The sequence below is a fragment of the Tenrec ecaudatus genome, chromosome 6, assembly GCF_050624435.1.
Source record: "Tenrec ecaudatus isolate mTenEca1 chromosome 6, mTenEca1.hap1, whole genome shotgun sequence".
Classification (NCBI taxonomy): Eukaryota; Metazoa; Chordata; class Mammalia; order Afrosoricida; family Tenrecidae; genus Tenrec; species Tenrec ecaudatus.
This window is the reverse complement of record NC_134535.1, coordinates 143,428,304-143,455,900: the sequence shown is the minus strand read 5'-3', so window position 1 is coordinate 143,455,900 and position 27,597 is coordinate 143,428,304. Positions and strand designations below refer to the sequence as shown.

Below are 27,597 nucleotides of genomic sequence, written 5' to 3'. Positions count from 1 at the left end.
AGATTTTCAACAACTGGTTTTGTAGTGTATGTTCACAAATGGAAGGTAGTCTTTAATGTCTATGTCGTATTGCTGCGTGTGGTGTTATTATTCAACTGTTCTTCTTAATGGACATGCATAGCAGTGTGCTTTTGCTGAGAAACATCCAAGTATTCTGTAGAAATGACCTATTAGTTCTGAGCCCAAAGCAGCCAAAATTTATTTTTGAAATCATTTAAAAATGCTCTTCCTTTGTTCTTATTAATATTTTTTCAAAGCTCTAAATCAGTACCCGTGCATTCCCACCTCTTCTTTAGGCAGGTCTCAACTGAGGGTGAGGTCAGTTAATTCACTCTTAAGGCGTATTTGAACCACAGATTGCTCATGCTAGTTTGGTCACCTTGTTCACAATGAATGGTTTCCACTTTCCTAATAAGGGTTTGTAATGTTCAGGACAGTGGGTCTCAACCTTCCTAATGCTGCAACCCTTTAATACAGTTCTTCGTGTGTGGTGACTATCCCCCCGCCCAACCATAAAATTATTCTCATTGCTACTTCATAACTGTAATTTTGCTACTGTTATGAATCAGGCGACCCCTGTGAAAGGGTCCTTCGACCCCTAAAGGGGTCTCGACCCACAGGTTGAGAACCGCTTGTTTATGATGTACTCGATCTGTGTCTTAATGCAATGTATTGAACATGAGCACTTTTACTAAGAACCAAAGCAAAAAGTATTTTAAAATTTCAGGTCTGTGCCAAGTTTCATAAATATTTGTTCCCTCAATAGAGGAAAGAGCTGGGAGGCAAAGGGCATTTATAGAAGTCTAGGTTAAGACATGTACATTTGCAAATATATTTATATGTGAGGATAGAGAAATAGATCTATGTGCCCATATTTATAGGTTTAGTATTAAGGTAGCAGAAGGACATTGGGACTCCACTCAAGTACTCCCTCAATAAAAGAATACTTTCTTCTATTAAATTGGCATTCTATGATGCTCACCTTCCAACCCAACCGCTGAAGACAAAGCGGGTAAATAAGCAAATATGGTGAAGAAAGCTGATGGTGCCCGATTATTAAAAGATACAGCATCTGGGGTCTTAAAAGCTTGAAGTAAACAAGCGGCCATCTAGCTCAGAAGCAACAAAGCCCACATGGAAGAAGCACACCAGCCTGTGTGATCACGAGGTGCCGAAAGGGATTAGTTATCAGGCATCAAAGAACAAAAAATCATATCATTGGGTGCACACCTCCATGATACGATCGCTGAGGATAAATGGGTACATAAGCAAATGTGGCGAAGAAAGCTGATGGTGCCCGGCTATCGAAAGAGTTAGTGTCTGGGGTCTTAAAGGCTTGAAGGTAAACAAGCGGCCATCTAGCTCAGAAGCAACAAAGCCCACATGGAAGAAGCACACCAGCCTGTGCAATCACAAGGTGTCGAAGGGATCAGGAATAAGGTATCATCAGAACAAAAAAATCTTACCATAGTGAATGAGGCGGGGAGTGCAGAGTGGAGACCCAAAGCCCATTTGTCGGCTACTGGAGATCCCCTTGCAGAGGGGTCTAGGGGAGGAAATGAGCCAGTCAAGGTGTGATGTAGCACCGCATGAAAAATACAACTTTCCTCTAGTTCCTAAATGCTTCCTCCCCGCCCCCCCCCCCCACTATTGTGATCCGAGATCCGAATTCTACCTTGCAAGTCTGGCTAGACCAGAGGATGCACACCGGTAGAGATAGGAACTGAAAACACAGGGAACCCAGGGCGGATGATCCCTTCAGGGCCAGTGGTGTGAGTGGTGATACAGGGAGGGTAGAGGGAGAGTAGGTTGGAAAGAGGAAACTGATTACAAGGATCTGCATGTGACCTCCTCCCTGAGGGATGGACAACAGAAAAGTGGGTGAAGGGAGACGTTGGACAGGGCAAGATATGACAAAATTATAATAATTTATAAATTATGAAAAGTTCATGGGGGGGGGGCAGGGAGGGAGGGGAAAAATGAGGAGCTGATGCCAGGGGCTTAAGTGGAGAGCAAATGTTTTGAGAATGATGAGGGCAATGAATGTACAGATGGGCTTTACACAATTGATGTATGTATGGATTGTGATAAGAGTTGTATGAGCCCCTAATAAAATGATTTAAAAAATAAATACTTGTTCCCTCACTGGAAAAGCATGCATTTTTCTCTCGTTTATGGTATTAAGCTGTCAAGGTAGCTGCTCGTACATCCCGTTTCAAAGAGATTGTCTGACATGACTGCCAAGCTATGTGATAATGAATTTGCTTTGACCATGTTTCTACTCAGGTCATATGCTCTATATCCCGTCCGTCCAGTTCATTCTTCAGTTGTTTACCTGCCCTTAAGTTTTATTGATACTGTATATCTGCAATTTCTTATTGTTCTCTGGTTCTAGTTGAACGATTCACCCCAACTGTTTTTATATGGGTAACTGTCATGTTTAAAATGTGCTCCAAGACCTTCCATCTTTTTAATTCACGTCTCTAAATGCCTTTGAAGAGAGCGGTTGTAAAATTGTGTCCTTGACATCTTTACACTTGGATATGCATCATTCCTCAGTGTTCGATCTTTTTTCCTGTGTTGATTTTATTCCAGACTGTGTATAGAAGAAGCCTCATTTACCACCTCTAAGGCCAGAAAGAATGGTCACCTTTGTTATCTGTCCCTTTTCTCTAAGCTGTTACTACAGTTCTAGGATGTCCCTGGGAAGATGTGGGAAAAGACGCCTGTGCTCTCTGAAGTCGATTTCTCCAAGGAACCTAACATTTACGTGGCTCCTAAGTACATTGTAATTGGTCTTTGGCTGCCTGGTACAGCTGTTTCAACTTCAACTCAAGACGGCTGTTGTGGAGATGGTTGACTAGAAATAGGTCATGTTAAAGTCCTTTCTCCCTCATTCTAAGGGAGTGCTGTAATTCTGGATGTTGTTTCCATCAAACAGAAAAACTAGGTAGCAACTATAACCTCCTCTCCCAATTTTTTTTTTGTTTTTAGGAAGAGCTTTATCTTAGTTGACAGTCTACTTGTGCTGCTGCTTCTACCTTGGAAACAAATCCACTCAGAGACTACTCGTGTTCAAGTAAAGGAATTCTCAATTGCTGTGCAGTCCCTTCTGGCCCAGTTGTGACCCTGTGCATCGCAGAGTAAAGGTGTTCCATTGGGTCTTCTTGGGTGTACTCTTAACACAGCAGATCTTCACAGCTTTTTTTCTTTAGTATTCCTAGATGGGTTACAATCCCCCCCCTCCCGCCCCCTTAGGTTAGGAGTTGAGTGAAAACTGTTTGTGCCACCGAGGGGCCCTTAAGAAACAGAAGTGGAAGTATAATTTGCAATGTAGCCTTGATAAACTGGGAGCAGCAAAAGAGAAATTATTGTGGAGAATCAGAAATTCAAGAGCAAGCTTTTAGATGGCGCAGAACCAGACAGTGTTTTGTTCTGTATTGTATAGGGTCACTATAGGTTAGTATCAGCTTGATGGCACCCAACAAAAACAACAACAGGCTAAGAGAGACATTTGGAAGGAAAGGTATCCACTGACATTGGATGGATTTGCCGCAGTTTGTCCAGGAAACACCATACCTTACACAGGGCAATGTGACGGGAAAGAAGTCTCTTCTTTAGTCTGTCCCCAGATATCAGTTGTCATCTCTTCTTGATCTGCCACTGAGGAAATGGCTTTTGACTTCAGGTCTGTGGCTCAGAGGGTCATATGGTTTGGTTTCCTTGTAGGCCCCCATGCTTTCTCAAGGATGAGACTGAGAATATGGATTCTTTCTGCATTATGGCTCACACCCTCCCTGTCTCCACGGTCCTGCTTGCCTTGGGAATGGCAAGTTGATGTGTTGATGTGCGGTTCTAGAAATGATACCTTCTCTGGTATGTTGTGATACTTGGGTTTTGTGGCAGTTGGGCTGGGCCAGGGTTCTCCTAGGATGTGGTCTAATGTAATTTAATCAGCTCCATGGATCTTCTCTGAGTAACCAAGCAGTGGTAGGAAGATTGAGATGGACTCGAATAAGGTCATATCTTGAAACAATTGAAAGGAAGTTTTCTCAGAGGTGTGGCTTGCTCCTATTTAGCAAACCCCAGTGAAGAGATGCCATCATCTTGCTGGTGTGTATCGTGTATCTGTCACTTCAACCTCCGTTTCCTTGGACTGTTGCCTCCAGACCTTGGAGTCATTTGACTTTGCAGCCATGCTCATCTGCCTCTGCCTCCACCAGCCTGTGGTTGTCCTACTTCCTTGTTCATCTTTTTGCTGCTTGGTTCATCCGTGCTGGAAGACCATCTGATCCATAGACTTGAACCAGACTGGACTTAACCAATTTTACAACTGCGTGAGCCACTTTCTTAATGTAAAATTCTTTGGGTTTTGCTTCTCCAGAGAACCCAGCCTAACACATGCCATCTTCAGCCTCATAAACCTATGGGACTGAAGCTCAAAAAAAATTGCTGTTATGGTTGATGCTTTCAAGTCAATTCTGACTCATAAAATCCCCATGTAGTTTCCAAGTATTTAATTTTTTAAAGATAATTTAATTGGGGGCTCTTACAGCTTGTATAACAATCCATACATCAATTGTATCGCACGTATTTGTACATATGTTGCCATCTTATTTTCTAAACATTTACTTTCTGTTGAGCTTTTGGTATCAGCTCCTTATTTTTCCTTCCCTCCCCCTCGTGACCCCTTGATAAATTAGTATTAGTTTCATATCTTACACCAACCGCTGTCTTCCTTCCCCCACGGTTTCTGTTGTACGTCCCCCAGGTGTATGTGTGTGTGTGTGTGTGTGTGTGTGTGTGGTTATGGTTATGTGTTGATCATTGCAATCAGTTCCTCCTTCCTCCGCTCCTCTCCCCACCTTCCCCCTACCCTCCTGGTATTGCCACTCCCATTCCTGTTCCTGGATTCCATGCGTTATGAGCTCTTGTCCATCTGTACCTGTACATATGCTCTGATCTACCCCCCAGTGAAAGGCAGGATTGGGGTCATGATAGTGGAAGGTGAGGAAGCCTCAAGGAATCAGAGAAATACTGTGTATTTCATCAGTGCTATATTGTGTCTTGGTTGACTCATCCCTTGTGACCCTTATGTGAGGGGATGTCCCATTGACTACAGATGGGTTTGGGGGTCTTTTCTCTGAGCCCCCTTGTTCTCAACAATATGTTTTTGTTGTTTGTTTGTTTTGGGCCTTCTAATTCCTATTACCAGATCCTGTTGACATCTCATGATCTCACAGGCTGGTGTGTTTCTCCATGTGTGCTTGTTGCTTCTCTGCTAGATGGCTGCTTGCTTAACTTCAAGCCTTCAATGCCCCAGATGCTATATCTTTTGATAGTCAAGCATCATCAGCCTTTCTTCACCACATTTTGTCGTCAGCAATTGTGCTGTGAAGGTTAGCATAACAGGTTGCCGGGTTGTTAGAACAAAATGTTCTTGCATAGAGGGAGGGCTTGAGCAGAGGCCCGAAGTCTGTCTACTGCCTCAGTGTATTCCCATATAAATATATGTGCATAGGCCAGTACCTCTATTATTATGAATTAGTGTATTTACATATATCCACACCTATGCTTATACCTCTATTTATAGTTTTGCTTCCTAGATCTTTCCTCTGTTTCCTTTTACCTTCCTCCTGCCCGACCATCACACTCTCCCTTCTTCCATCTCTTATTAATTTCGCTCAGCTAAATTGCTGTTGCTTCAACACCCCCTTGATCTCTACATCCTCATTGTTAATTTAAAAAATTTTTTTCTTGTTGATTGTAATTCCCCAGTTGTTCCCCTTTCTTTGGCATTGTTTGCTCACTGCTTCTGCCACCTCTCCTCCCACCAATTCCCTCGAGAACTGTAGGTCCCCCCCGCTTTTTTGCTAGTTATTATTATCTTTTTTCCCTTTCTCTTTTTATTCAATATTTTGTTTTCATTTGGTTTGGTCTCTGTTATTGTTGATTTGCCTACTTTATAAGATAGGCATGGAAACCAAGTATTTAATCTTTACTGATGCAAATTGCCAAGTCTTTTCTCATTGGCTCAAACTACTGACCTTTTGGTTCACTTCTGAGTGCGTAATCGTTGTGTCACCAGAGCTCCTTGAGGAAGCATTTATTAGTTGCTGTTGAGTTGGTTTCAGTGCATAGCAACCTGATAGACAACAGAGTGAAGCGTTGCTGGGTCCTCTGCCATCCTTACAATCAATCACTGTTTGAGCCGTTGTTGCAATCACTAGGCCAGTCTCTCTCTTCAGGGGTCTTCTTTCCTTTCATTGTTCCCTGCTCTACCGAGCATGGTGTCCTTTTCCAGGGACTGGTCTCTTTGATCACATGTTCTAAGTATGAGAGACCGAGTCTTGCCATCCTTTCTTCTCAGGAGCATCACAGTTGAACTTCTTCCAAGACAGATTTGTTCACTTTTATGGCAATCCATGGTATATTCAGTATTCTTAGCTAACACTATAATTCAAAGGCATCAGTTTTCCACTCAGCTTCCTTATTCATTGTTCAGCTTTCATATGCATATGAGGTGATTGAAAATACCATGGCTTGCTCTTATCACAATCCATACATACACCCATTGTGTCAAGCACATTTGTACATATGTTGCCATCATCATTTTCAAAACATTTTGTTCCTATTTGAGCCCTTGGTATCAGCTCATTTGCTTCCCAGCTAGAGGACTGCTTGTTTATCTTCAAGCGTTTACGATCCCAGATCTTATCTTGTAATAGTCAAGCATCATCAGCTTTCTTCACCACATTTGCCTATGCACCCATTTTATCTTCAGTGATTGTGTTGGGAAGGTGAGTATCACAGAATGCCAGGTTATTAGAACAAGTTGTTCTTGCGTTGAGGGAGTACTTTAGTAGGGACCCAAAGTCCATCTGCTACCTTAATACTTAACATATAAATATAAATATATAGAGACTTATATCCCTATAGTTATATAGAAATATATTTACATATGTACATGTCTATTTATACCTCTATAAGTGTCTTTTGCTTCCTAGTTCTTTCCTCTATTTCCTTTTTATTTTCCTCGATCTCACTATCATGTTTGATCTTCATTTGGCTCTCAGTAATTCCTGTTGACTACATTGCATTTGATCAAACCCCACCAGGCATTCTGTGCCCTCCTTGCCATTGATTTTAGATCACTTGTTGTTCCCTTGTCCCTGGTGTGTTGTCTCTCCCCTTGCTTTCCCCCATATCCTCCTCTCCTGTGTCCCCCTAGAACCTTCGGTCACATTGTTTTCTCCTCAGGATTGTTTATCTTACCTATCTTATATAGTTAAGACATGAAAAAAATTCCTATAAATACTTCCAGGTCTGTCTGTGGATCTTTTTGATTGTTTTCTGGTCTAGTCTGATGAGGTACCAAGCCCTGTCCCCAAAGTCTGATTTTGGGATTCCTCGAGGAGTTCATTGCTTTGCTCCCCTTACTGCTCGGTTATGCTCCCTTTGTGTTTTGCCCTGGTATGTGGGGGGTCAGACCAGGAACAATTCCCACACTGTGTCCCCCGTGGCACTATGGGTCTGTGAGGGGACACTGTGTCTCATGGTGGGGCTGGCCCTCTGGTTCTCTCTGCATTGGCTGCGCCGAGCAGGAATGTCATCCTTGGGTTTGGTGGGTCAGGTAGCAGTCCTCTCTCTGTTTCCCTCTTAGTTTGCTCCCATGTGGTCTGAGCAGACCTGCCTCTCTCCTCAGGTTGTGTCATCCGTGCTGTTCTCCTTAGTACATTCTTCTGGGGAGGGCGCCCTGCATAGCTGGGATTAGGGCCGGTCCCACAGACCTCTCTGTTACCCTATATACTCATGTAAAAGCTGAGTTTTTCAGCACATTTTTAATGCAGTTTTTGTGGTAAAATTAGGTGACTCGGCTGGCTTATACCCAAGTGTATACAGTAGTTCGCTGCTTCATGTCAGTCTGTTGCCTTCAAGGCTTGGCCCTGTGGAGCCTTTCTACTCTTTAACAGAAGAGAGCATTATGAGTTGGAATCTTTTCAGTAGCATCGGGTTTGGCGTTTGCTTCCTGGGGTCCTCATTTTACAGATGAGGGCACGGAGGCCCAGGCGGTCGAGTAGTATCCTTGAGATTATGCAGTCTGAAAGGGGCACTGCTGTTTGAATTCAAACAGCCTATTCCAGGAATGGGTCCTTCTCATGACTGCCCTGCAACAAAGCACACATTCGTGCTTAAGCATTCACTAAGCTTTACATGGTCTCTCTGGCCATCAGAATGTAGTGCTTCTCAACTGAGGATGATGTCCCTGTTCTTGGTGGTAAAAGGTAAATGCTTTGTTGCTGACGGAACCCACCCAGCAGTTCTGCAGCAGAGGACAAAGGGATCACAGCCCTGAGAACCATTCTTTACCAGTGCTGCTCTGTAGTTCTTGGCCAAGGACAGTGTTCCCAGTGCCTTCCTTCCCACTGTGCTACAGGGAGAGGGACTGTATTCATCATGTTCCATGCTGCCTTGGCGTTGCTGTTGTCATCATCTGGCTCTGTGACTTTAGGGCATATGGTGTAATGGTTTATTGAGGGTGGATTGCTAAGGTAAAGGGAAAGATCGCAGAAGTAGTACTGGGAGATAGGAAAGCTGGCAACTAAAATAAGCAAAAGTGTATGTTGGGCCCTAAGAAATGATATTAGAACTGAGGCAGTGCTGTGTGGACCCACCAATTGGAATTTTACAGCCAGTTGTGAAGGATAATTCAGTGACCAAGTCCACACTTGGTACCTCACTTTGTTCTTTAGGTTAAAGATCTATGGTTCACAGTGGTTAAAACACTTGGTTGCCAACCCAAAAGTCAGCAGTTCAAACCCATATTTCCTCCAAGGGAGAAAGATGGGGCTGTCTGCTTTCATAAAGATGTACAGCCTTGGCAACCCAATGACGCACTTCTGTTCTGTCTTATAGAGTTGCTGTGAAGTAGAATGGATTCGATTGTTGGTTATTGCATGCAAAATAAGTTACTTAATGGAAAACAACAACAACAAAACCACAACCATGGACTCAATTCGTACACATAGCAACTATATAGAACAAAGTAAAACTGCCATGAGGTTGTAAGTCTTAGTGGGAGCAGAAAGTCTCATCTTTCTCCAGCTGAGTGACTGGTAGATTTGAACTGCTGACCTTGTAGTCAGCAGCCCAACACATAAACCGCCACACCATCAGGGATTCTGAAGTATGCCAGCAGTCTTCTTAATCAGGTTCTGAGGATTCCTGTGAATTGTAGAACTCCCTCAGGAACCAGGTACTGTGTCTGTCATGTAGTAGGCGCTCAGTAAGTATTTCAGTCAGATAGACTTGAGAAGAGAATGGACAGCTGCCCAAGGATATCCTGAATTGACACCAACTCCCCGCAGGTCCCCTTGAAGAAGGAGTAGGAAGCGCTATGACAGCAGCCCAGGGGAGCAGAGCCTCTCCACCCTGATGCCAGAGTTGTGGTGGATAGTAAATCCCACTCCATGCACCAACTGTGTCTAGTGACATCTCGGCTTTTCTTCCCTGACCAGTCCAACCCCCTGAGGCTGCAGGAAACCTTTCCTCTGCCTATTCACTGGGCTGATTCAGTGGCCCAGGCTCCTCCCCCACTTTTTTCCCCCCCCTAGAACCAGAAATCCATTTGAATGACTACAAATTCTAGAGTAAGGGCTGTCTTTAATGCAGAAGGAAAAGGATGCAAACATTGGGTGAGGCCCTGAGGTAGCGTGCCCATGACCTGAGGAGATGTGCTTCTTCTCCTGAGGGCAGCCCTTCACTCTGCTCCACTGAGACCTCTGTCTTCCAGGTAGTTCTTGGCCTCTCCACACAGCCATGACAGATCACGTCAGGTTGCCTGAGACTTGTCAGCATCAGGCAGCAGTGGTCCACCTTCATCTAGGCAGCCCCTACTCATTGGCTTAGGTGTGATCGATTCTTGCTTGACCTTTCACCCAGCCCTTAATTGTACGGTTAGCACTGATTCCCTGGTCTTTCAACTAGGAGAATAGGAGTTGTGTTCACCTATGTCTCACTTATTATAGATTGTAGAGGATTAACTAGTAGGGTAGCTTCTTAAAGTTCTTGGAGCTTTATACAATTTCAGTATGTATTCATTTGACCACTACAGTGTTTTATGGTATCAGTATTTTTGGTCTCATTTTTGCTGTTGTCAGAGATTATTTAGATGTAAACAGTTTTTGCATACATCTAAAGTTTCTGATATTCCAGGGCAGGGAGTTGTGTTGTCCCAGTGGAAGCTAAAGCCCAGTGAGCTTCTTGCTGCACTGGCTGGGTCAGTGTCACTCTAGAGCTCGTGGCGCTAATGTTGGTATGCTCTGCATTGCTTTGAGGTGGCAGCTGCTCCCTGGTGGTTACCTGTTAAAGGCGCCAACTGGAGACATCCGGAAGGGCCAGACTCTACTGTTTTCCACAGGTGAGGCAGGTGGATCCTTCCTTGGTTGACATGTTTCCTTCCCAAACTGATCCCTGTGGATGGCTCCATGCCTCCATCTGTAAGAGGTTGAGAATGATAAACCCTGATTAGTTGATGGGAAAGCAAAATGACTAGGAATATACATGGGAGCTCCCAAAAGTTATGTGGGAAAATTTGCACGGGACAAATTCCATTTGTCTGTGAACTTTTGGAAGTCCCTCTGCAAGAGCCCTGATTGGCGTGGTTAGGTATTGGGCTGCTAACTACAAGGTTAGCAGTTAGAAACCACCAACCGCTGCTTAAATACTTATAGTCTCCAAAACCCACTGAGGCAGTTCTGTTCTGTCCTGCAGTGTCACTGTGAGTCAGAATTGACTCGAAGGCACTGAGTTTAGAGATTGAGTTGTGTGTGTAGGCCGTGACACCATGCCTGGGTCAAAGAGGACTCTCATAAAGGGACCTTTGCTTTCCTTATTTGGCCTTTCAGTAACCTCTTTGAGGCCCCACCCCCTTTCCCGATTTTGACAGGTCTAGGACAAATCACACAGCATGTTTCATCTCTGCAGCCTAGCACCTGGCTGCTTATAAGTTGATCATTAAGAGGAAGAAAATTGCTCTTATGGATTGTAGCTGTGTCCTCCAGGCAGCCACTGCACACGCCCTGCCCTTGGGTTGCAGTCCGCATGGTCTTCAGTCCTGGACTGACATACTTTTAGCCACCATCCAATAAAAAAACCCCAGAGCCGCAAGGCGGTCAACCATTCTCCAGGGTAGCAAGGACGTAATTATTTCCAGCAAAAATTGAGTAGTGCTGGAACCTCTGGGGATAAGAAAGATTTGTGTTAAGGACTCAACAGCCCAAGAAAACTGTTCTCCTAACCTAGTTTCTCAGAAGAGACTTTTGAGCCTTTGTTTTGAACAAAGTTCCCGGTTATTGTCCTCATAGTTGAGAAGCTGGAAGCACATAAAGTTCAGCCTAGGGATCCAGCTTCTTCACACATATTGGAAGGCTAAGTTGGCGGTCTCTATACTTACTGTGGGGACCTGGGTGAGTGGCGGGGGACCCCCACTGATTGTGAGGGACAGATTCATAAAACTCATGGGCAACAGATCCTCACACTTAATTCCCAATTGATAGTCTTGTTTTATGAATTTAATTGCAGAGGGGAAAGAAAAGTAGATTGCAGAAGGAGAACCTAGAGGTGAATGCTGAGTCTCCTGAGAAAAGTACACCACTCATCAGTGCTGACAAGAGTCCTAGAGGGTGTTTTGAGTCTGGTTCCCCGGGGAATTAGAGTACACTAGGAACTAGTCACATCAGAAGCACTTTGTGTGGAGGCACGGCTGGGGAGGGGGGCGAGGATGGCGGCTGTGGCTTGACTGGGACGTGAGCTCCAGACCAGAGGACCTGCCGAGGTGTCATGGTTTTGTTGGAGCTTCGCAAAGGCAGTTTTTCTTCCCAGTCTTCACTCTGCCTCCCTCTTCCGCAGGCTGCACCACCCTGTGCTCCACGTGTCCTGGAACGACGCGGTGGCCTATTGCGCGTGGCTAGGAAAGCGGTTGCCCACAGAAGCAGAATGGGAGTACAGCTGTCGAGGTGGCCTGGAGAACAGGTATTTGGAGGAGCTTGTCTTGGCCAACAGTGCATTGAACTTTTCTAACACTGCGCAGCTGCTAGAGACATGCTTAACAAGAAAAGACAAACAAAAAGCCCTTAATATCAACAACTTCTCTTTTTTCTTACTGGGTTTTTATCATCTCCACAAAGTTACTTGGGACCCTCTCCCGGCCCCAGAACCGAGTGTCTGGTAACGTGGACTGTCTCCAGCCCACAGCCAGCTCGCACAGCCCTGCTCCCTGCGCTGCCATGTCCCTCCCAGAGCTCGTTGGCAAGCTGTCTCACTTCTAGCATTTTAGGCCTCTTCTGAAGCAGCAGCTTTGCTCTGCTTCGACCACAAATGCCTGGGTGGGTCACATCTTCTAGGAGAGGTTCCTTAAAATAGTGAAGACTTTATAAAAACAGTGTGGTGTGTTGCTGCCCGATCGCGCTGCCATATAAGTCCACACAGGCCTGCTTCTTCAGGAAGCCCTTCTCAGCGATGCAATTGCATCGGACCTCCTAAGGGCTTGGGGGAGACGAAGGCTGTTGTAAACTTGACAGGCGCTGATATATGGGAGTTTCTTTTTTCCTTTTTCCTTTGAAAGGATTCTCATTAAAAGTGTTATTTATTTCTATCTTAAAATGAAGAACAACGTGCCTAGAACAAGCTAGCCATGTCCTCTCATTCATTGCATTCCTGCTCTTGCCTTTAATCCGTAGCCTGGGCCTGCCTGACAGGCTGTGTCTCTTCTGACAGACTTTTCCCCTGGGGCAATAAGCTGCAGCCCAAAGGTCAACATTATGCCAACATTTGGCAGGGCGAGTTTCCCGTGAGCAACACTGGCGAGGATGGATTCCGAGGGACTGCACCCGTGAGTAGGGGCTGCTGGAGGAGGGTGGTGGCTCAGAGAATGTCCAGGGGCCAGAGGCATTGCTCAGTCACTGACTGACACGTGGCCCCCTCCTTGCATTCATGCAAGATGGCATGTAGAGAATATGGCTGATCAAGTCCTCCTTTTCATAGGTCAGCTTTCTCTCCAGTTGGATAGTACAGCAGATCATAGGGCAACAGTTGGGAAAACACAAAGAGCATATGGAGGAAAGTCAACAGGCTGGGACTTTGCCACTGAACCTGTTAGCCTTTTGTTGGGGTCCCTCCCCTTGGCTTTCTGGGTGACTGAGGCTAGCGGCTATGGCATGCATGCAAGGACTCCAGGGGTGGTGCTTGACAATGACATGGGTTCTCTCGTGTCATTGTCACTTCACCTCTATAAGGTAGGCACTGGTACTGTCATTTTCCAGCTGAGCATTCTGGAAGCATTGGGGGACTAACTAGCTTGCCCAACGTTACACTGCTGGAAAGTGGCACAGCTGGGATTTGAACTAGGTCAGTTCATGTCCAAGGCTCAGGTTCCTAACCGGCACACATTTACCAGCAATAGTATTTCTGGTGCATGTGAATTTATTTTTTAAATACTGTATTTAAGTCAGAGCAGTTATGTATTTAAAATCCCACCTTTCCCTCCTGTAATATTGTATCAGGAAGATTTTTATCTCCCCCCCCCCCCCCCCCCCGAACCAACCCCAAATGTAATGTTATTTATTTAATACAATCATCACAGGGTGCAAATGGAGACTTAATTTAAAAAACAAACACAACAGAAATGACACCACAGCTTGAGATAAGAGTTCTACACAGACATCAAGGGGCGGGGTGGAGGGAGGACAGACAGCTACAGAAGAGAAGAGAACACAAGGACAGGGAAGGTCAGGGCTCTTGGCTGGAGACTTGCTTTGAGTAGGTTTCCTACAGGTATTTCTTAAAGGCTGTGGGGTTTTTCTAGAGTTCCGCAGCATGTGTGTTCAAAGGGCTGTCGATGTTGGGCTCTCCCAGTAGGCTCTGGATGGAGAGGAGAATCGTCCTGACGTCATACAGGGCAGACCACTTGTCCTTCAGGATGTCCAGGCAGATGTTACCCTGAGTGTCCACGTTGGGGTGGTAGCAGAGGGTGAGGAACTTCACTGTGGGTGCATTGTAAGGGTAGCCACTGGGGAGCTCCAGGGAGAGCTTATACCTCAGGTCTTCAGAGACGGTACCAGCTGCTCTGTGGATGGTCCCTATCCACTTGAAAAGGTTGTCTGATTCCGGTAAGGCAGAGATTCCTTTGTCGCCAGACATCATGAGGGTCATCAGCTCCTGTTGTAGCCTCTTGCCCACGGAACCCCGGACTGCGCCCCCGCTGGGCTCGGCTCCTTTCCGGGCGGCTACGACACTGGCTGCGGCTGGGTCGCGGTTTGGGGAGGCCATTCGCCCGGTGTTGGCAGACGGGATCTCCGGAGACTGGAAGACAACTGATTTTTATCTATTATTAACAATCTTTCATACCTAAATTGTCTTTCAGCAGCTAACTTGCCACATAGATAAACACTAATTTAGTTTCCCACCCCTTATCCTTAGTGTTGCAAGTTTAGTTTGGGGTGGGGTTTGTTTTGCTCTTAAACAATGCAACAGTGCATTTCTTTCTTTCTTTTATTTTTTAGAAGTCAGAGAATCTAATTTCATTTATTTAGTTTAAAATCATTTTGGGGGCTCGTACAACTGTTTGTTTTTTCCAGTATACTATCTCTTTTTTAAAATCATTTTATTGGGGGCTTATATAACTCTTATACAATCCATACATCCATCCATTGTGTCAAGAACATTTGTACATTTGTTACTATCATCATTCTCAAATCATTTGCTTTCTACTTGAGCCCTTGGTATCAGCTCCTCATTTTTTCCCCTCCCTCCCCACTCCTCTTCCCTCATAAACCCTTGATAATTTATAAATTATTATTATTTTGTCATCTTACACTGTCCGACGTCTCCCTTCACCCACTTTTCTGTTGTCAATCCCCCCGGGAGGGAGTTATAGGTAGATCCTTGTGATCGGTTCCACCTTTCTCCCCCACACCTTCCCCTTCCCCTTCTGGTATGGTTACTCTCAATATTGGTCCTGAGGGGTTTATCTGTTCTCGATTCCCTGTGTTTCCAACTCTTATCTGTACCATGTACATCCTCTGGTCTAGCCGGATTTGTAAGGTCAAATTTGGGTCATGATAGTGGAGGAGAGGACGCATTCAAGAACTAGAGGAAAGTTGTATGTTTCATTGGTGCTATACTGCACCCCGACTGGTTCGTGTCTTCCCCGGGACTCTTCTGTAAGGGGATGTCCAATTGCCTACAGATAGGCTTTGCTTCTCCACTCCATACTCCCCCCGCATTCACAATGATACAATTTTTACTTCTGGGTCTTTGATGCCTGATACCTGATCCTCCTGACATCTCTTGGTCACACAGGCTGGTGTGCTTCTTCCATGTGGATTTTGTTGCTTTTCAGCTTGATGGCTACTTGTTTATCTTTAAGCTGGGTACCATCAGCTTTCTTCACCACATTTGCTTGTGCACCCATTTGTCTTCAGTGATCATGTTGGGAAGGTGAACATTGTTTTTTCCTCCAGATTATCCCGCCTATCTTATTTAGATAGACATGGAGAGATAATAATATGCACAAAAACAAGACAGAGCAAAACAAAGCAACAAAAGAAAAGAAAACAGCAACAAAAAAAGGCAAAAGAAAAGAAACGCCTAGAAGTAGTTCAAGGTCTTTTTGTTGACCTTTAGAGTCTGATGGGGTGCCACTCCCCATTGCTCTGCTACCCTTGCTGTTCTTAGTGTTTTGCCTTGGTGTGGGTGGGGTCAGATTTCTTGCACATAAATACTGAACTTTGTTAGATCCAATTATTTTCTTAGGAAAGATTCTCAGAAGCTAAATTAGTGAATGAAAGGCTAGAAAACTTTTGGGTTAAAAGTTGACTAATAAATGGCTTAATTGTTTTCCAGAATACCCGGGGCATGTTCTCTTCGCTCCATGTATGAAAGCGCCTTTCACAGTGTTCTTTTGCCAGCATAATCTTATAAACCAGTGGAGCAATGTCAAAAGCATTTTCATTTTCTCTTAACACAGTGGTAGAGGAAATCTTGTAGTGAAAAAATATTATCTTTCTGAGTTTGCTGTTACGGAGGATAAATTTCTCTTTGTCAATCTTTCAAATAATTGTTATTAAAAAGTTGGGAGAGGGGAGTTGTATTTTTGCTAGTTTCACAGAAAAAGAATCCCAAAATGTATTTGTAAGTAAAACACAGATACATTATTTGGAACATGACCAAATGCTTCCAAAATTCGAATGTAAAAATAAACCTTTGTTCCCGGTCGCCATCTGTGTTAGAGCTTCAGTTTTGAGCCCTAGGTTCATAGAAGGAAATGCTTACTGTAGAAGTTCGAAATCCATTTTGAGTCTCCACATATTTTCCCTTAAATTCACAAAGAATTGTAAGAAGCTCCAAATACCTTTTGATGACTGGGCACCATCAGCTTTCTTTACCACATTTGCTTATGTACCTGCTTTGGCTTCGGCAACCCTGTCGGGAAGGTGAGTATAATAGGATGCCAGGTTAATAGAAAAAAGTGTTCTTGTGTTGAGGGAGTACCTGAGTGGAGGCCCAATGTCCATCTGCTACTTTTTTGCATTTGAACATAAAGTTTCTTTTAAAAAAATCATTTTATTAGGGGCTCCTACAATTCTTATCACAATCCATACTTACATCCATTGTGTCAAGCACATATGTACATTTGTTGCCATCATCATTCTCAAAACATTTGCCTTCCACTTGAGCCCTTAATATCGGCTACCATCTGCTACTTTAATGTGAAACCTATAAATATATGTACCTAGATCTATTTCCCCATCCTCATATATAAATATATTTACATTTGTACATGCCTGTATTTAGACCTCTATAAGTGCCCTTTGCCTCTTAGTTCTTTCTTCTATTTCCTTTTACTTTCCTCTTGTCCCACGATCATATTCAGCCTTCATTTGGATTTCAGTAATTCTTCTCGGTTACATTGCCCTTGATCAAGCCCTACCAGGGCTCCTATACCCTACTTGCCATCAATTTTAGATCCCTTGTTGTTCCCTTGTCCCTGGGGTTAACACCCACTTCTTTTCCCCTGCCTCCACCTCTCTCATGTCCCCCCAGAACCATAGTCAGTTGTTTTTTCCTACAGATTGTTTATCCTGCCTATCTTATGTATATAGACCTGCAGAGATAACAATATGCACAAAAAAACCAAGACAGAGCAAAACAAAGAAACAATACAACAACAATAAGTGACCATCTAGGTGAGAAGCAACAAAACCCACATGGAAGAAGCACACCAGCCTGTGTGATCACGAGGTGTTGATAGGGTTAGGTATTAGGCATCAAAGAACAAAAAATCATATCAATGTAAATGAGGGGCAGTGTGAAATAGAGACCCAAAGCTCATCTGTAGGCAATTGGACACCCTTACAGAAGGGTCCCGGGAAGGAGATGAGCCAGTCAGGGCGCAGTATAGCACCGATCAAGCATACAACTTTCCTCTATTTCTTTAATGCTTCCTCTCCCCCACTGTCATGGCCCCAATTCTGCCTTACAAATTCTGCTAGACCAGAGCATGTACACTGGTACAGATCAGAGTTGTAAACACAGGGAATCCAGGACAGATAAGCACCTCAGGACCAAAAATGAGAGTAGAGTTACCAGGAGGGTAAGGGAGAAAAGGGAAACCAATCACAATGATGTTCATATAACCCCTTCCCTGGGGGCCTGACAACAGAGAAGTGGGTGAAGGGAGACATCAGACAGTGCAAGACATGGAAAAATAATAATTTATAAATTATCAAGGGTTCTTGAGTCAGGGGGGTGGAGGAGGGAGGAGAGGAAAAATGAGGAGCTGATACCAAGGGCTCAAGTAGAAAGAAAATATTTTGAGAATGATGATGGCAACAAATGTACAAATGTGCTTGACACAATGGATGGATATATGGCTTGTGATTAAGAGTTGTACAAGCCTCCAATAAAATGATTTATTTTTTAAAAAGCTCCAAATAGTCTTGACAAAGAACAGCAAAGTAGAAGTCACATTTTCTCTTTTTTGTTAAAACTGTGTCAATGGCATATAATTCACATACACAGTTCAATAGTTCAATCACATCGAAGAGTTGCACAATCATCACCATAAGTTTTAGAACATTTTCTTCATTATTTTAAATCAAACCTACCTATCACATAAGGTCATGATAGTATGGGGGAGGAAGCATTAAAGGACTAGAGGAAAGTTGTGTGCTTCAACGGCGCTATACTATTATCGTGACTGGCTAGTCTCTTCCTTGTGACCCTTCTGTAAGGGGATGTCCAATCTTCTACAGATGGGCGTTGGGTCTCCACTCCACACACCCCTTCATTCACATTGATATGATTTTTTGTTCTTGGTCTTTGATGCTTGAATACTTGATCCCATCGCCACCTCATTATCACAGAGGCTGGTGTGCTTCTTCCATGTGGGCTTTGTTGCTTCTCAGATAGATGCCCACTTGTTTATCTGAGCCTTTTTTTTTTTTTTAGCAGTATCCCACGGCCATTTCTGGCTCAGAGAGACCCTAAATATGTTTTCTGAGACTCAATCTTTACAGAAGCCGACAGCTTTGTCTCTCTCAGAACTGTCCTGGTTCTGAATTAGCAGTCTTGTATTTATCAGCCCAGTACTTATTCCACATCATCACCAGAAGCTCTGTCCATTAAAACCCACTGATGCCAACTTATGGGCAGAGTGTAACTTCTCTACAACATTTCTGAGACTGTCCATGTTTACTGGAGCAGCCAGCCTCATCTTTCTCCTGGGGAGCAGCTGATGGAGTTGAACTGGTAGTCTGGTGATTAGAAGCCCAACTTGTGACTCCATTATGTCACCGGCGGTCCTTTTTCAGCCAAAGTAAGGGTAAAGGAGAACTATGTGAACTATTTCAGATTTTACCTGTAAGTTAAGACATACATAGGGACAGAGCTCATCCATAACCAGGGACTGCATTTATGTCAGAAAGCCTAGGAGGAGTTAGTCTCTCATACCAACGGAAAATTTTCCTGGGACTAAAAGTAATTTTAAAATTTTGTGTGTTACAGGTATAACTTATATGTATATATGTTCCTTTTAGATTTTTTTTCTTACTGCATATTATGTATGGACACTGCATCAAGGACTGAGTATTGAGGTCTCACTGGTATAACTGGTATCACCGTGTATCAAACATGACCCACTCCCTTTCTCTGGGCTAAAGTGGGAGTGTGGAAACCAATGAAGCAAACAGTCCTTGTCAGTGAAAAGACAACTGAGTGTGTGTGCATAGTGACCTCTGCACCAAGTGTCTAAGCCCTCTCCCTTTCTTGAAAGCCTTTTTTAAAATAGAAAATATATAATTGTTTTTCTTGTTTAGTTTATCTAGGTAGACTTGAGAAACAAATCCAGTAACACTCATATGTGTGTAAGAGAGAGTTTTATATTAAAGGGTAATTATAGATTAAGAAAAGAACAACTGTATATTGCGAAAACATCCCGGCCCAGTCCAGATCAAGTCTATATGTCCAACATTAGCTCATATGGCTGATACAAGTCTGGAAGTTCCTCTTCAGACTTATGCAGCACATGCAATGATGCTGAATGCAGGAAGCTCACAGGCCAGTGGGTGGAAAGCCTTGTGGATCCAGTGGCAGTGGTAGCATCTCATCTTAGTGCTGGTGTGGGTCTCCACGTGGCTCCTTCAGCTCCAGGGCTCTGGCTCCATCAGTACTGCTCCACGTGGCTTGTCAACAGGAATTTTTGGCAGAGAGACAAGCAGAGAGTGTAACTGGCCTCCAGTGAGCTATTTATCTTCTTTGTGCCTCCAAATGAGGTCATGAAGCTTCGAGCTTAATGACAGGCCATATTCCACCCCTTTGCTCAAGTTGACAGGACATTGTGTAACTACCACACAAGATAACCACTAACTAATATTTTAAAAATAATAATTTACTTTTTTGTTGTTAATGAAATGTACACAGCAAAACATATACCAATTCAACAATTTCTGTGTGTAGAATTCAGTAACATTGCATATAGTCTTCAAGTTGTGTAAGTATTCCAAGTTACTCCTCCCACATTAACACAAACTTCCTAACCCTTATATTTCTTTTCTAATCCTTTTAATCCTTTGTAGATAGTTCTTTAAATGAACACAAGGCAGATAATTTTTACTAATTAAGCTAAACAATCACTGGGGTATGAGAAGATTTTAGGCACTGTTGTTGGCTTCAGATTTATAGTGTAAAGATTATCTCAAGCTGTAATTTAAAGGGATTCCACAAGAATTTAAAATTCTTTTCCACATACATTGTTTCCTAAATGTTGTCTCTTAGTTCACAAAGTGTAAAATTCTTACTACTTACCCCTTGAAGCAAAAGGTTTTGACTCTTGGTCTTAGGCAAGTTTACAAAGAGAAATACCTTGGGTTTTTTATTTCTTGGGTTTTTAATAGGTTTCCAAACACATTATTTTTTTCATTATTACTCTAATGTTTAACCTCTATGTTTGTTTAGTTAATACCGATGGCTTAGTGGGTTACTCACTGGGTTGCTAACCACAAGGTTGGGAGTCCAACACCACCAGTTGCTCCTCGGGAGCAAGGTAGGCTTTCTACTTTTACACAAGGTTTCTGTCTGGGAGACCCCAGGGGCAATTCTACTCTGAACTGTATGATCCCTGTGAGTTGGGGGTCTATTTTGTCTCCTTTCATCCTCAAAGCTCCAGGATGCTCTCCATTTGCCATGGGCACACTCTACCCCCACCTTGCCAGCGAGGCTGGGGAGGCGGAACGTGGGGGTGTATTGGAGCCCGGAAGATGATGAGCTGTGTCTGAGCAGAAGGAAGCCGGGGTAAATGGGGTTGCTGTGGATTGGAATCCTGACACACAAATTGATCATCCAACCTTAGTATAGAAGCAGACAACTTATTGAGTCATCTATTTGTGGGCTGTCTTGCAGATACCTAGTTTTATTTAGCGAATGAGTAAACGTTTGGGACTGAAATAGTTTCCACCTGGTCTCAGATTGTCACTGGGTAAGAAGCAGGGCTTTCTGGGATAGAACAGGAAGTTCCGGGGTGGGGGGGACCACTCTGGGTAAACAGAACTTGTGTTTTGGGATAGATGGAAGGCACTGATGTGGGTGCTCATCAGACCTGGAAAAAGGAATTGATAAGAACAACAGGACAGTGGTCACAGACTTGGGAATCCACTACCAAGTGTGTAATAGTTTACCTGTGGATTCTGCTGTCCCACCCTGAAAATGGGTGGTGGTGAGCATCAGACCTACATACGTGGCTTCTTTGTTTAGGGACATGCCAATAAGACTGGACTGAGAAGGGCTCACATGGGCCCTCGGGGTGTGCTCTGCAGCTGGGAGGGTCACTGCAGAAACCACGACACCTGGCTCAGGCCTGAGTGGAGTGGCAGGTGCAAGTCTGAGTCAACACAGCAAACTCAAATAAGTATGAGGGCCCATTGAAGAAGGGACCCATAGGAGTTAAAAATAGCATAGTTGGTCCTGAGAGGTGGGTATGTACCTTTCTGAAGGGATGAACGACAGCTTCTGCTGCCTTTATTTGAATGAACCCATGGTAATTCCCGATCAGCAGGGCACAATCTCTAAGTGCCTGACAGCTTGAGTATAAGGTGATAAATAGAAACCAGATGAAGGGAGATGGGAAGCCCAGGGTGAAAACAGGAAGAGAGCTGACACATTGCTGAGATTGCAAACAATCTTGAAGAATGCTCTGTGTGAATTACTAAATGGAAAACCATTTTGCTAAGTAAACGTTCACCTGATACAGGACAAAATGCTCCTCCCCCAAAGTAATTTCAAAAATAAAGAATACATTCTAAGAACTACAGAAAGAAACCAGTTGTAAATAGTGTGGTAAGTCCTCTTTCATACCCAGGATTCCAACTTTTAGAGCGGTGTGAAATGAGGGTGAATGATAGAAGATGCATGACTGCTGCCCTTTGTGACTCTGACCCTCAAGCTTGGATAGTGCAGAAACTGCAAGAATTGCATCAGAACTGCTCAACTTCAAGCCTGCGATTCTTCTCCTACCCCTTTGCTTTGCTTTCTTTTTGTTTGTTTGTTTTTTTAACATTTTATTAGGGGCTGATACAACTCTTTTCACAATCCATACATATACATACATCAATTGTATAAAGCACATCTGTACATTTTTTGCCCTAATCATTTTTGAAGCATTTGCTCTCCATGTAAGCCCTTGGCATCAGGTCCTCTTTTTTTTTCCCCTCCGTCCCCGCTCCCCCCTCCCTCATGAGCCCTTGGTAATTTATAGATTGTTATTTTGTCATATCTTGCCCTATCCAGCGTCTCCCTTCACCCCCTTTTCTGCTTTGCTTTCTTTCTGGCTCTGTGTTTCTTTCTTAAACACATTTACTATGGGGGAGGGGAGACTGTTTTGGAACATTGTGAATACTTTACAGTGCTTGCCACTAGAGAATTTTGTTTCTTTATAAGTACACGAGCTGCCAAATCATTGGGCATTTTCTGAAAGCACAGAGTTCAGTTTGGTATTAGAATACTGTACAGATATTTATTTATTATTATTTTTAATAAATCATTTTATTGGGGCTCATACAACTTTTTTTTTCTTGTTCGTCTTTTTTTTTAAACAATTTATTGGGGCTCATACAACTCTTATCACAGTTCATATATATACATACATCAATTGTATAAAGCACATCTGTACAGTCTTTTCCCTAATCATTTTTTCTCATCTTTTCCTTTTTTTACATTTTATTAGGGACTCATACAACTCTTATCACAATCCATACATATACATACATCAGTTGTATAAAGCACATCCATACATTCCCTGCCCCAATCATTCTCAAAGCATTTGCTCTCCACTTAAGCCCCTTGCATCAGGTCCTCTTTTTTTTTTTCCCCTCCCTCCCCTTTCCCCCCTCCCTCATGTGCCCTTGGTAATTTATACATCGTTACTTTGTCATATCTTGCCCTATCCGGAGTCTCCCTTCCCCCCCCTTCTCTGCTGTCCCTCTCCCAGGGAAGAGGTCACATGTGGATCCTTGTAATCAGTTCCCCCTTTCCAACCCACTCACCCTCCACTCTCCCAGCATCGTCCCTCACACCCTTGGCCCTGAAGGTATCATCCACCCTGGATTCCCTGTGCCTCCAGCCCTCATATGTATGCTCATACAACTCTTATCACAATCCATACATACACCAGTTGAGTAAAGCACCCTTATACATTCGTTGCCCTCATCATTCTCAAAATTCGCCTTCCACTTAGGTTCCTGGAATCAGCTCATTTTCCTTTTTCCCCTCCTCCTCTCTCCCCACTCCCCCCTCCCTCATGAACCCTTAATAATCTATAAATTATTATTTTATCTTATCTTACACTAAAAAGATATTTAGGGTTAAAATCTTTATCTGTAAGTTCACAAATGTCTGTTTTCACCAAACCCTACCCATAGAAGTTGCCAAGGAAGCAAAAGAGGCAGATCAGAGCACCCTCAGGGAACCAATTTGAGAAACAGGATCTGAAGGGAAAGAAGAAAAGGAGCTGAGAGAGGCCGCTTGGACCTGTGTTTGAAGTGAGACTTAAGTGGACCAGTATCTTTCATTTGGGGCTGAGTCACTGGGTGGCTCAAATGGCTAATGATGGCGCTAACCATGAAATTAGAAGGTTGAACCCACCAGAGCCATCTATGAAGGGTTTGCCAGTCTACTTCCCCCAAACCAGCCACTGGAAAGACTGCAGATCATAGTTCTGGGGCACAGTGGGGTGGCCAGGAGTTGGAATTGGCTCAAAGGCCACTGGTTGGTTGGTTGGTAGTTAGGTAGGGAGGTAAGTTGGTTAGAACCCATAGGAAAGACTGGACTTACCTGTAGTAATTGCTGTGGGTGTCCACAGTGTCACTTTGATCGGTGGGACAGGCCACAGTAAAACAGCAGCCTCTTCTGTTCTTTCACGCTTTTATTATTTCAGGTCTGAGCTGTACCAACTGTCCGCAAAAGAATGGTGTTCATATTGTGAGCACAGTAAGCCAGAGAATGGAGTTGTGTTTATGAGCTTAATCTGATTTTAGTACCTACTAGATCTTTCACCTGAAAAAAAACATTTATAGCTTTCTGTTCTTGGTCTTTTTGATGTTTCTGGAAGGAAAGTTTGGTTAGTGTAATAAATTTAACCATGAATGCTGAACATTTTTTGTTTGACCTAATGTCATACTCATGTGCTAATTTGGGTTATTGCCACCTAAATCTCACCTCACTTAAACATCATATTATTCATATAAGCAACCCCCCACATACACACACCCAAAAAACTCGAAGTTTATATTATTTCCCCTTATTATAATTTCACAATCTTCCAAAAACCAGAAAAATCAAACTCACTGCCACCGACTTGACCCTTGAGATTGGTTAAATTGCTTGCTGCTGGGCTGCTAACTGAAAGGTTAGTGGTAGTTCAAGCCCCTTCGATATCACTGCAGAAAAAAGCCCTGGGGATCTGCTTCTGTCAACATGATAGCCCAGAAGACCAGATAGTGCCGTGTGCTGGCCTGCTAACCTCAAAGTCAGCGGTTGAAAACCACCTGCTGCTTCCGAGAGGAAAGATGAGGCTTTCTCCTGCCATCAAGAGTTACTGCGTCAGAAACACGGGAGTAGTTCTACCCTGTTGAATTAGGGTCACAATGAGTAGGAATTAATTCAGTGGCAAGTGAGGTGTTTTGGTTTGCTCTCTTTGATCACCCCTAAATTCTTCAAAGGGCAGTTTATGTTTTGATTCTCCATCTTTGTTTCTCTTAACCTTTGAACTATGACCTCCACAGATCAGTCCCAACACTTCTTTCGTTACAGGGGATACCTGCAACCCGAGCACATTCCTTTGTTCTCATCCTTTGCATTCCATTCCCATCTCTTGGGTTTTTTGATGTGGGTATGTTCTTTTCTCCCTCATTAAGTTCCCTGAGCTAAATTTGTTGCTGAATCCCACCAGGCCCTCGGTCAGTAGCTTTGGGATTACTGAATGAACCACTGACCAAGTGATGCTGTTTCAATAATGAATGCTGATTATGGAAGCAAAGGGGTGAAATTCTTCAGTTTTTCCACTCTTTCAAGTCAAATCTTTTTCAGAGGCCACTCATAGCCTTGGAATGCTCAGAATTCCGCAAGCCTCAGATACTTCCCTATTTGCATGTTGAGATGAAATTTTCAGAAGGCAATTAGAAACGACTTGCAGTTTACTCATTACTTCAGTTCTGCATCATGAATATAAAGGGGAAAAGATCAAGAATTTCAAAAAGACTTTTTTAAAGTCCAAAGATAACTAAGATATATATATTTAAATGAGAAATACATTTATTTATGTTATGTTTGGAAATGTTGGAGAAAAAATTAAAGTTACTACAATTGCCAAACTGTTATGTATTTACTATTGTTCAATTAAAGTACTTTTCTCATGTCTCACCCTCCTTCAGTGTCTTCCACACACATACCCTTTTTAAAAAGCCTTACAGACTTTGGTTTTATGTCTGTGGTAATATTTCGTTACAGACTGGCTGGCCTGACTTTGAAATGTGATATATTTGCTTGCTGAAGGTTTGCAGTTTATACTTGATAATGAGTTCACATTAAAAAATCATTTTATTAGGGGCTTGTACAAGTTATCATAACTCATCCATCCATCCATTGTGTCAAGCACATTTGTACACTTACTGCCCTTATCATTCTCAAAACATTTGCTTTCTACTTCAGCCCTTGGTATCAGTTCCTCATTGTCCCCCTCCCACCCCACCCCTCCCTTATGAACCCTTGATAATTTATAAATTATTATTTTGTCATGTCTTACACTGTCTGACGTCTCCCTTCACCCACTTTTCTGTTGTCCGCCCCCCAGGGAGTAGGTTATATGTAGATCCTTGTAATCAGTTCCTCCTTTCTACCCCACCTTCCCTCCACCCTCCCTGCATCGCCACTCTCACCACTGGTCCTGAAGGGATCATCTGTCCAGGATTCCATGTGTTTCCAGTTCCTATCTGTACCAGTGTACATCCTCTGGTGTAGCCGCATTTGTAAAGTAGAATTGAGATCATGGTAGTGGGCGGGGTGGTGGGGGCATAAGCATTTACAAACTAGAGGAAAGTTGTGTGTTTAATTGTTGCTACACTGCACCCTGACTGGCTCATTTCCTCCCCGAGACTTTTCTGTAAGGGGATGTCCAGTTGCCTACAGATGGGCTTTGGGTTTCCACTCTGCACTCCCCCTCATTCACAATGATAGGATTTTTTTGTTCTTTGATGCCTGATACCTGATCTTTCAACACCTCATGATTACACAGGCTGGTGTGCTTCTTCCATGTTGGCTTTCTTGCATCTCAGCTAAATGGTCACTTTTTTACCTTCAAGCCTTTAAGACCCCAGATCCTATATCTTTATAACCCAGGACCATCAGCTTTCTTCACCACATTTGCTTATGTACCATTTATCTTCAGCGATCCTGTATGGAAGGTGAGCATCAAGGAATGATAGTTTAATAGAACAAAGTGTTCTTTCATTGAGGGTGTACTTAATCCTTAATACTAAACCTATAAATATATGCACACAGATCTATTTCCCCACCCTCATATATAAATATATTTACATATGTACATATGTATTTAGACCTCTATAATGCCCTTTGCCTCTTAGTTGTTTCCTCTATTTCCTTTTACTTTCCTCTTGTCCCACTATCATACTCAGCCTTCATTTGGGTTTCAGTAATTCCTCTTGGTTACATTGCCCTTGATCACACCCTACCAGGCCTCTTGCACCCTGCTTGCCATTGATTATGGATCACTTGTTCCCTTGTCCCTGGGTTAGTTAACATCCACTTCTTTTCCCCCACCTCCCCTTATCCCATGTCCCCCCGAACCATCAGTCCCTTTGTTTTCTCCTCCAGATTGTTTATCCAGTCTATCTTATCTAGATAGGCCTGTAGAGATAATAATATACACAAAAACAAGACAAGGGAAAACAAAGCAACAAAAATCAAAACAACAACAAAAATGACCCAAAAAAGCCTGTAAATATTTCAAGGTCTTTGTGTTGACCTCTAGGAGTGTTTTCTGGTCCAGTCTGATGGGGTACCACACCCTGGCCCCAAAGACTGTTTTTGATACTCCCTGGGGACTTCCTTGCTCTGCTCATCTTGCTGTTCTGTTGCATGCCCTTAGTGTTTTGCCTCGCTGTGGTGAGGTCAGATCGGGTGGAATTCCCACACTGTGTCTCCAGTGTTGTCCCCTGTAGGGCTATGGGTCAGTGAGAGATGTCTTATCTCATAGTGGGGCCGGCTATATGGTTCCCTTGGTGCCTTGGCTGATCTGAGCAGATATCCTCAAGGCTTGGTGTACCAGGATGTGCTCCACTCTCTCTTCCCCTTTATTTGCTTCCATGTGCTCTAATCAGACATGTCCCTCTTCCTGAGCTGTAGCTTCAGTGCTGTTCTCAGAAGTAAATTCTAATGGGGAGAGGGATAGCTGTCCATGTAGTTGGGATTGAGGCTGGTGCCTCAGATCTCTGTACTGGTTCCCTGCTTCATGCTAGTATGTTGCATTTG

At 43.5% G+C, this 27,597-nt stretch overlaps 2 protein-coding genes across 4 annotated transcripts in view; one reads left to right on the top strand and one right to left on the bottom strand.

Moving 5' to 3' along the window:
* SUMF1 (sulfatase modifying factor 1) overlaps nt 1–27,597 on the top strand; it is a 113,779-nt gene that overhangs the window by 23,980 nt on the left and 62,202 nt on the right. Inside the window, exons 4-6 of the mRNA XM_075552322.1 lie at nt 10,338–10,420; nt 11,911–12,033; nt 12,778–12,892. Coding sequence (XP_075408437.1) covers nt 10,338–10,420; nt 11,911–12,033; nt 12,778–12,892 — 321 coding nt within the window. The remainder of the gene's footprint in view (nt 1–10,337; nt 10,421–11,910; nt 12,034–12,777; nt 12,893–27,597) is intronic.
* On the bottom strand, nt 13,861–14,363 carry LOC142451276 (ubiquitin-conjugating enzyme E2 C-like). Of its 3 annotated transcripts, none has more exons than XM_075553166.1 (2): nt 14,044–14,363; nt 13,861–13,971 (listed from the first exon to the last, which is right to left on the bottom strand). In XM_075553166.1, exons 1-2 carry the CDS (start codon nt 14,326–14,328, stop codon nt 13,861–13,863), a joined length of 396 nt encoding a protein of 131 aa, XP_075409281.1. In that variant the 5' UTR covers nt 14,329–14,363. The 3 variants fall into 3 exon arrangements, with proteins under 3 accessions (XP_075409281.1, XP_075409282.1, XP_075409280.1); XM_075553167.1 differs by having other exon boundaries at nt 13,861–14,125; nt 14,198–14,363; XM_075553165.1 differs by having other exon boundaries at nt 13,861–14,363.

Excerpts from the sequence above, each read along its gene's own strand:
- LOC142451276 (XM_075553165.1), bottom strand. The coding sequence starts at position 14,328 with ATGGCCTCCCCAAACCGCGACCCAGCCGCAGCCAGTGTCGTAGCCGCC.